The following is a 9,801-nucleotide window of genomic DNA, read 5'->3' on the forward strand; positions in this document are numbered from 1 at the left end:
AATATAGAATATAGCACTATATGAAAAAAGATTAGTTTAAAATTAAATTTACCCCTTTTCACCAATTTGGGTGGGCTGATATTCCATTTTAGTTGGAACTTGGATAGGGGAGGTGCAGGCTTAAAGAATAAATAAGAGACAACATAATAAGTTTTGGTCAGACGATTTAGAAGATAAGTGCCAGATTCACTTAACTTAACTTCAAAAATCTAATGGAGGAAAACATCCTTTGTATCCTACTGAAGATAGGTTAAGGAAGAACACATCCTTTGTGTAAACTAGGTTATTTTGTATCCTAGGGAAGCTATGTTAAGGTTGTATACTAAAGAAGCTAGGTTACTAATTATATAGTTAAGAATATGTGCTTGAGTAACAGACTCAAGAAAATTGGTTTTTTTTTAAAGGACTCAAGAAAATTGTTATATGTACATCATTGTTTTAGACCTTAACAATGTCACAAGATTCAACTACGAACCGAAATGTATTTTTTTTTAGATAGACGAAATGACAAAGTTATTATAAACTCACACACACAAGTGGAGGTACCGGAGTTCGAACCTCAGTCATGGCATCTGACCTAACAATTTCGGCATTTTGCTAGTTGAACTAGGACTTGTGGATGGACCGAAATGTACCTTATTTTAAATATTATAGGGAAAACGTCTCGAATGATGTATAGATTCCATCTTTTTTAAAAGGCTTCATAGTGATTTTTCTACTAGCTTTTTTAGAAAATCATGGAAACCGTTAGAATTCTCGCTATAAGGATTAAGTTCAAGACCCTTTTTTTTTCATTAATATATATTATAAAAACAGCCAGAATTTGTTGGAGTCATGATAAAAAGGAAATTAAAAACTAGCTTTTAATTTTATATTGAAAAGATACATTTTTAAGTTTTTTAAATATTAAATACACAACTTCCAATATTATATTTTTATATTTGATTTCTCAACTTATGTCTAAGAGTACAAGTTAGCATTTTTCTATAGCATTTTGTATAAGTGAATTAGAACTTAATAACTCATTTTGTTGTTATCAACTTATTGTCTGTTTGGAATAGCGGTGGGGGGAGGAAAAAAGCACTTCTAGCCTAAAGCTGAAATTTCCAGCTTCACAAAAGTCACAGTGACATTACATTGGGACGCGATAATTTGGCTTCAAACGCCATGCCAAACACACGCTTAAAAGTCACATAAATATCTCCCTTATCATGTCATCAGAATTCAGTCTCAACATATATATTGGAGAAAAATCAGAAATTTTTAAATCTTGAAAACTAAAATTGCGGATTTAGAAACACGAGGGCTAAATTTGTGAATGAAACAATATAGAGGGACTAAAATGCATTTAACATACACAAAAAAAAAAAAAAAAGGTCACCTATGCTGTTAGTAGAAATGTTCAATCTATATATAAAAAAAAAGGTACAAATCTACATATCAATGCCATACTCTTAACAACTTCATGTAAATCAAAACTTGAAATAGAGAGGTCCCAATTAATAAGGAGTGAAGGTGTAGAATGAATTAAGCCGATAGGCAAGTGAAAAGATGATCATCGACAAGTGAACATTGATGATGAGTGAAGGACATAGCTTTAACGTTGTCCTTAATCCTCTCATTGCTATTATTCCAATGTGAATGTGTTTGAGAGCCTTTTGTGGAAGCCACCTTAGCTGCTAGTTTTTTCTCAAGTCTTCTCTTTCTAACATAATCTTCTGGAATGAACACATCCATCATATAACTTCTTCTAAGTTCCAAGATGAGGTGAAACCTAATGTAAGTGAAAATTGGTAAATGTGTGTAGAGCATGAGGTGTGATGAGTGATGACAATGTACAAGGGATATAAATAAAGGGGACAAGATAGTGAAATACCAGGGGCGTTTGTACCATGTTTTGAGTTAAACTGGTACCTAAATTTGGGTATTTCAGTTTGGTAGTTTTGCTCATAAAATCATGGGGCCCTTAGAGTTCCTTTTCGTGTCCAAATCAAAACTGTTCGAACTTGAACTGTACTTGCCGACTCAAAAATTAACTTATCGGTTATGCTAATAGTTTTGTTAATAGTATCTCCCTAAAAAAAAGTATTCAATTCTTCTAATGGAGCACCGCCAAAAAGAATTAAAGATTTTATACTGATAATTTTATGTCATTAATACCATAAGAATAATAACCTATAGAATATCAACCCTAGGGCACGATCATCCATTTTAATCGTACTAGATAGCAACTCGTGCGACGCACGGGTGAGTTATATAAAAAAAAATGTATTTGTTTATTTTATTTATATCGAGAATCTTAAACTAACAATTGAGGTTATCAAACAATTGAGGTGGACTCGTGAAGCAACAATTGAGTATTTCTTTTGAGAATCTCTTATATATTTATGGGAGGAAGAATATCTTATACGTTATTTTTTCGATATAACCTTTAAAAAAAAACTCAAGGTTGTTAATTTCTACCTTCAAATTGTTGTCAAACAATTGAGGTGGACCCAAGACATGCATTGTTTGATAATTTCACTGTCATCTGTCCACCTTTAATTAACAATTTTAGTTTCCTACTTGCCATAATAGTTATGATCAATTACCTTAATAGAAAAGAAAATTAAGATAGAAAGATGAGAAAGAGGTGGAAGAATAATGGAGAGAAAAGAGAACAAAATTCACATAAAAATGAATTATTGTGAAAGAAAATGAGAGAGAGGCCAATTAAAACATTAGTGGACACTGGGAGGTGGAAGAGGAATTTCAGACATATCAATGCATATAATTTTTTTCTTGAGACAAACAATGCATATAAATTTTAAAGTTGAATTTTATTGTTATGAGATAATTGCATAATTAAGGACCCACTAATTTGATTTAGGAAGAAGAAAAATTAAGGTTTCAAGGAAGGAATATGGGAGGACTTAATAGGATTAATATATATATATATATATATATATATATATATATATATATATATATATATATATATATATATGATTATAATGTATACATAATAGATTTATTTCTCAAAATAGCACATAAAATAAACACCAAATTAACAAATAAAATAAACACAAAAAAATTAAAACAATCACAAAGTAGTGCCTAAGGTGAAGGGGTATTTATGTGTTAAAGTGGTTATAAGTTTTGCTTGAAAAAAATTAACCGTATAAGGAACAGTTATTTACATGTTGGCATGAATAAACTGCATATTGGTATAAATAAACTGCATATTAAGTAGCTTAGTTGCTTGACAAAAAAAAAGGCATAGAGGTAGAAAGTCGACAACGGTACCATAAAGACTTCACTTTTATTGGATATCTGCATAGAAAGGTAGAAATGTCACCAAGTTGTACCTGTGTTTTTCTTTTCTTCATAATTTTAACATAGGAAAAAATTAAGGTTAATTAATGCAATTAGGATTGCAAGACTTAATAGGATTTATAAAAAAAAAAAATTATTACAACTACTTTTTTTAAGTATTTGGTTTCACTTCTAGATGTCTTAAAGCATCCACAATGGTAGTTCCCTAACAAGGACTCCTTAAATGGACCCCACGTGACACACTTATTTATAATTTTTTAATAAAAGTACCTATTAAGGACCTAATGACTCCAATGACAATACACTAATAAGGACTCCAATGAAAAGTACTTAAATATGTCCCACTATCTTTAGATCATTAAACAAAAATAATTTACCTATTACTCCTTTTTACAAGTGGGACCAAATAGTACACATTTTATTACTCCTTTATGCAAATGGGACAAAGTAGTACACATTTTATTACTTTTTTAAACGTGGGACCCGTTAGTTACCCAGGAGAGAGAGAATCCTTATATAGTTGTCCGTTCCTTAACGGGTACTCATTTTTTATTCCTCCAATGGAGGGTCCTTAACGGGGAGTGGTCATTGTTAAGTAAGGACCCCCCATTGGAGATGCTCTTAGAAGTGTAAAAAACAATTATAATTTTATAAAATTATGTTTGATATTTTTTTGAGAAATCAATTTTAGATACTATAAGTAATTTTACTTGAAGCTACTATTTGTAGTTTTTATTCTAGAATTGATTCTAATACACATTTATAATTTAACTCGGTTTTACATAAAAAATTATGTAAAGACAAATCAATTATTGTCTAAGCAGAACCAAACAAACACTAAATTTCATACTTAATCTTTAAATATAAATACACACACAAAAAATTACACATGAGTAAAAGATATACATGTAACAAACTGCGCTGCTAAACCTTTTTTATTGCAAAACCAAATAAGATATGGAAAATTATTATCAATAACAATGTAATGATGATACTAAGGATCATTCTGTAACAGTCTTATATGAAATTTGTACATGTCTTTTGAGGCTCTAAAGTCAATCTTTTACCATTAAGTTAACACGTAGGAAAAAAAAAAAAAGACTACTTAAGATTATATTTGGAATTACTTTACTGTTTTCGTATACTTAATTTAGAGATCAAGTGTATGAATAATTGATACTTGAGAGTCTTGCTTTTTTATGAAGATACTTGAGATACTAAATTAAAGGTTTCACAATGAAAAAAATAATAGTGACTTTTTTTCGGTGGTGTTCGAGGTTCGAACCCCAAACCTTGCATATATTATGCATTGTCCCCAACTGAGTTAAGCTCATGGGGACATAAAATAGTGACTAATTGGTTTTAACATGTGATTAATTAATAAGTCACTATTTCACCGTACAAGTCAAAGAGCCAAGATTCTTAGTCGGTAAACAAGATAATATAATCAAGAGAAATGATATTTTGACAACCATTTTTTGACAACTTTTGGACAACTTTCCCTCTCATACTCACATGATATTGTTATCCTATCTCTTCCTTTTTCTTTCTCCATTGTTTTTGACCAATAAGAAGTGAGAAAAACAAGGTTGTCAACAAAGTTGTCACTAAATGAATGTCAAAATATCATTACTCTATAATCAAATCTAGTTATACTATCATTGATTGATAAAAGAACACGTGTGATCCCAATCAATGGATGGATCTGAAAAATTCAAAAGCTTAATATGTGTGAGACTAAAGTGTCAAATAATGTGACAGAAAAGCAATTGGATTAACTAAAACTGGGTTAAACATTTTGAAACTCTATAAAGGGGTTCAATTTAGTCACGATTAAAGTGTGATTAGATTTTGAGACAACCCCCTAATATTAGCTTGAGTAAAGGATTTTAGTCATTGAAACAATAATAATAACGCCAAAATGAAAGTGAAGCATCATGGTTGCTTGCTTATTTGGGTAAGTGAGGCATTACAAACGCGGTATCATCAAAATTAAGAAAAGATGCATTATATATGATTCAAGAATTCTGCTCTTTACCCAAACAGTTTTGCTCAATCCCAAAGTAAATTACTTAAATACCCTTACGCATGTTAACTCACACCACGCAAGTTAACATGCGCCAGTTATAACGGTCACGCAACTTAAGTTGCGCAGCGTTACTTAAGTTGGTTATCAGCAACACAGAACCCTTATTTCCTAACATTTCCAAAGACGAAAGTTGCACCCCAAAATTCGAATTTCATCAATCTTGCGCCATTCAAAGCAAATTTCGTCCACAACATCAAGTAAGTGATGATTATCCTAATTCTTTGCATTATTTTGGTTGAAATTTTCGAATTTGTGTAGAAATTGGACATTTTTATGTTTTTTAAAATTTTGCTTGCATGTTAGTTTTGATGATTGTTAGTGACGAATTAACTTATGAACTGTTGTTTAGATGTTGTTTAGGGTACAATGTGGTAGTTTAGGGTTTTGAAAATGCTAGATAAAATAGTTGTTTGAAAAATGCACACTACGTGTTCGGTGAAATGTCTCAATGATAATTTTTTTGTTTTATTGGATTGTTAATGATGTAATTAGTTAGAGTTATGTTTGTTAATGTTGATTATAGTTAATTTGAATGCAATGTGGTAGTTTATGGATTCAAATGACACTGTCGACATTATAGTGTTGTTGTTGTATTGTTAAAGATTACTGACAGGGCCGCAAGTGCACGGCTATGTCGGTTTTAGTATAAAAAGTATCGTATCCACAGAGACCAATTTAACAACTACCGAAGTTCACTGTTACTGTGTTTATCTAAGGCGAGATCAAAATATTTTGGAATTTGCACGGAATAAAATAGGTTTTAATTAATTTATGGACAAGTAGAGACCAAAACGAATTTCGTCGACTTCCGTCACTCACGTAAATTACTGCGCTAATTAAATGGTAACGAGAGAATTAAAGCTGCTTGTAGAATTTATCGAACAAGAGACAATGTTTGCTTTCGCAACACGTTGTCGGAATTTTTAGACACGTAACCACCTACTTTCGTAGCGTATAATTACAGGCCTAAAAATTCCTTTTTCTAAATTCAATAAACTCTTAATTAAAAGAAAAGAAATACTTTCGCTTTAACCTTTTCTATTAAAAACTTGATATTTTTCTAAGTCGGATATCGTTTTCGCTCTTTCAATGCGTAAACGATATCTCGGTATCTCTACTTTCGTAGTAGATTTTTAACAATTACAAAACAAAATTTTTCAAAACAATTGTTTAAATTCTCGTTACACTAAAAGACGCGCGTAATTTACATGAGTTCCGTCGACGGAGCCTCGTTTTGGACTCAATTTAGACTACTCAGACATAATTAAATTAGACACTAAATTTACTTCAGCTGAATTCATACTAAATAGAAAGCAAATAAATAATGAAGGAACCAAACCTGTTATCAGATGGCAACTTAAAAATAAGTGAAAGAGAAACTGCGACAATGACCACTACAGCAATCTGGAATCTTTAAGTGAGTATAAATCCCATCCTTTAAATCGACATCAAAGAAATAACCTGCAAAAATAAAAGAAAGTAGTACAGCGTACCAAAGCAGTTCAATCAAAGTTGATTGAATTGGTAGCAGCAGCACCTAACAGAAGCAACGACATGAACTTTAATTAAAGCAAATTAAACTAGCAATTCAAAGAGATTAGGATCGAAACAGAAGAGCCACATGCAACATGGTCTGATTATAGGTATGGAATACAGAACAAAACAATAAAACGGCAGCAACAATTGAATACGGCAGCCAAATGGATTTGGAATATATGTGTAGTAATAGCAGCCGGCAAAGAAACTCAATTAGAATAGCACATGGCAGTAGCAATATGAAGTTGAATGAATTATAATAAATAGGTGCAGCAACAAGAAAACTTATGGAATTGAAACACGTATCAGAACAGATGTGCAAAACAGCAACTCAATTGGAATTAATAAAAATAATAGGTAGCAACACTTGAAATTAAGGGAATTGGGATAAAATCATGGGAATGAGAATTTAAAGGGCACGGTGACTTTCATTGAAAAGAAGGGTATGCCAAAGAAAACTAAGCTTTCGATTCCATTGAAAACATGCTTCAGAATAGAATTCTTATCTCTCTCGTAGCCAAAAGTTTCAAAAGAAATAATAAAACTGAAAAACTAGTGTTGAATGTAAAACTAAAACTAAAAACTAAAACAACGTGAAGCCTCCTTTTCTGATGAGTAGCCTCCCCTTTTATTGCTCTGAAATTGCAACCAAATCATCTTTGCTTGAGCCTAAAGTTGTGGAGTGAAGATTAGGATTGAAACTGATAACACTGCAGAGAGACTCGGAAGCGTTGTTGATGAACGCGTTTCATTCCTTCTTAGTTGTTCTCACTTGAGTGTGACATCAGCATGATGTCATTATCCTTGGTGATGGGCTGTACTAGCTCAAGTTGCTCTTTGCACCTCCTTCTTTCATTCTTTTACTTTTGACACCCTCGGTACCTGAAACAAAACAAAATACTAGCCAGAAGACATGCAAAACACAATAAACGACCCTAAAATAAATAAAAATTATACTATTTAGACAATGTATTTTGCGTGTTATCAATTACATGTGTGTTGCTGTCGAAATTATGTGAAAATGTGTTAAATATTTTTTGATTTTTGTGCAGATATGTCTGAGCAGGAGAGGCCTGATAGGCTTAGCTTAGGGAGGATGGCCCCTACTAGTAGTGCATGTAGGGAGAAGCAAGCACTACATCCTCCGGAGGGTCGAGGTCGAGGGAGAGTGGGGGCCACGAGTCTTGCTACCGTTGATGCTGCGAGTGGATCGACGTCACAGACGGGTTCATCCTAGATTGTGGATCCGCCACAGTATCAGCATCAGTTTGAGGAGCTGGCTTATCAGGATCAGCATTATCAGGAGCAGACTGGATTTCAGTCGGGTTATCACTATCAGGAGGGGTATGAGTATCACCCTCAGTTTCACGAGGGGTATCAGCCTGAGCATCAGTTTGTCGACCCTCCTGAGCAGCAGCAGCAGCATCCTGAGCAGCCTCCTCAGCAGCAGGATCCTGAGCAGCAGCATACAAAGCCTGTTATGGAGGACGAGGATGGGGGCTTTCCAGGGGGGCCTTACGAGTTGTCACTTTTACCGGACTTCGCTAAACGCGTGGCATGCAAGCTCTGGAACGATAGATCAGTAAGTATAAATTGCTTTATTTAATTTAATGATATTTTACTATTATGTGAAGTTTATTTTACGTATAATATGTTATGTTTATTAAATTTAAGTATAACTACGTAGAATATGTCATGCTTATTTTACATATTTAAGTATAATTGATTTTTTTTTTAACGTAGAATATATATAGTTTATTATTATGTCAAAGTTTATGTTACGTAGAATATATATATAGTTTAATATTTCATGTTTTTTATACGTAGAATATATATAGTTTAATATTTCATGATTTTTTTTACATATTTAATATTTATAGTTTAATATTTATAGTTTTTTACATATTTAATTATTTTTTTGTATTTCAGTTGCAAGTGCATCGTAAGATGAAAGGCATCTCGCACGGGAGGAAACTGAAGCTTTCTGCCTTGTCCCTTCCATTGCCGGTAGATGCTAACCCTTGGTTCTGGGAACCGGTTGATAGATCGGGTCTAAAGCCCCTCCTTCTGACTGGGTACGACAACATCTCCCACGGATTAGTGTGTGTCATGGCTGAGAGATGGCATCAGGAGACCGGCAACTTCCATCTGCCTGTTGGGGAGATGACCATCACACTGGATGATGTTGCTTGTCTCCTAGGCATCCCCGTCGCTGGACGGCTCATTCATGAGGAGGATTTAGATCATGACGCAGCTATGGATATGCTGGTGACCCACCTGTTGTTTTCGGTGGAGGATGCTGTTGGGTATGTGACTGATTTTGGTGCATCTATCTCTTACACGGCCCTGAAAGACCGTTATGACCACCTGTTGAACAGGTGTAACCATTTGTTGGGGGAGGATTTATCAGAAGAGGAGGAGCAGGAGCTGAGTCGTATTAGGCCCGCCTGTGTCAAGGCGTTCTTGTTGCTCTTGCTTGGATACACCCTTTTTGCCGGCAAGAACAGCAAAACTGTTAGTCTGCTGTGGATGCTTGCCATTCGGGATTTGGATCACATAGGCACGTGGTCATGGGGCGCGATGGGACTTGCATTCTTGTATGAGCAGCTGAATCTTACCTCAGACTCAAATGTTGGCTCAGTTGGTGGTTACATGAGCTTGCTTGTGGTAATATATTTTTTCTTCTTTTTTTAAGTTAAACGTAAATGTATAGTTTCTTGTATGAACCTCGTGTGCTGATATAGATTTGTCTCTTTGTGTTTGCAGGGATGGGTTATAGCTCACTTCAGACATGTGGTTCCGAGGTCCAAATATGTAGATTACGACCGGGAGAACCCCTATTTGGGTAGATGGAAACCTAA

At 33.7% G+C, this 9,801-nt stretch overlaps 1 protein-coding gene and 1 long non-coding RNA gene across 2 annotated transcripts; one reads left to right on the forward strand and one right to left on the reverse strand.

Moving 5' to 3' along the window:
• Window positions 1-3,090: 3,090 nt before the first annotated feature.
• LOC146919260 (uncharacterized) lies at window positions 3,091-7,673 on the reverse strand. Its single transcript, XR_015011413.1, has 2 exons — window positions 6,744-7,673; window positions 3,091-3,312 (listed from the first exon to the last, which is right to left on the reverse strand). It is a non-coding gene; the product is annotated as an uncharacterized LOC146919260 (long non-coding RNA).
• Window positions 7,674-7,994: 321 nt separating this feature from the next.
• Window positions 7,995-9,381, forward strand: LOC146919261 (uncharacterized). The gene is made up of 4 exons (XM_085710693.1): window positions 7,995-8,108; window positions 8,196-8,522; window positions 8,870-9,309; window positions 9,351-9,381. Exons 1-4 carry the CDS (start codon window positions 7,995-7,997, stop codon window positions 9,379-9,381), a joined length of 912 nt encoding a protein of 303 aa, XP_085566819.1.
• The last annotated feature ends 420 nt before the right edge of the window (window positions 9,382-9,801 follow it).

Source organism: Medicago sativa, chromosome 5 (assembly GCF_051527215.1).
Source record: "Medicago sativa cultivar Bolivia chromosome 5, Bolivia_mono, whole genome shotgun sequence".
Classification (NCBI taxonomy): domain Eukaryota; kingdom Viridiplantae; phylum Streptophyta; class Magnoliopsida; order Fabales; family Fabaceae; genus Medicago; species Medicago sativa.

Bases quoted from the DNA above. Each gene is read 5' to 3' on its own strand.
- LOC146919261 (XM_085710693.1), top strand. From the start codon at position 7,995: ATGTCTGAGCAGGAGAGGCCTGATAGGCTTAGCTTAGGGAGGATGGCC. The intron at 8,109-8,195 runs GTGGGGGCCACG...GATCCGCCACAG, and splicing joins AGGGTCGAGGTCGAGGGAGA to TATCAGCATCAGTTTGAGGA. The intron at 9,310-9,350 runs GTTGAACAGGTG...AGGATTTATCAG, and splicing joins AAAGACCGTTATGACCACCT to AAGAGGAGGAGCAGGAGCTG.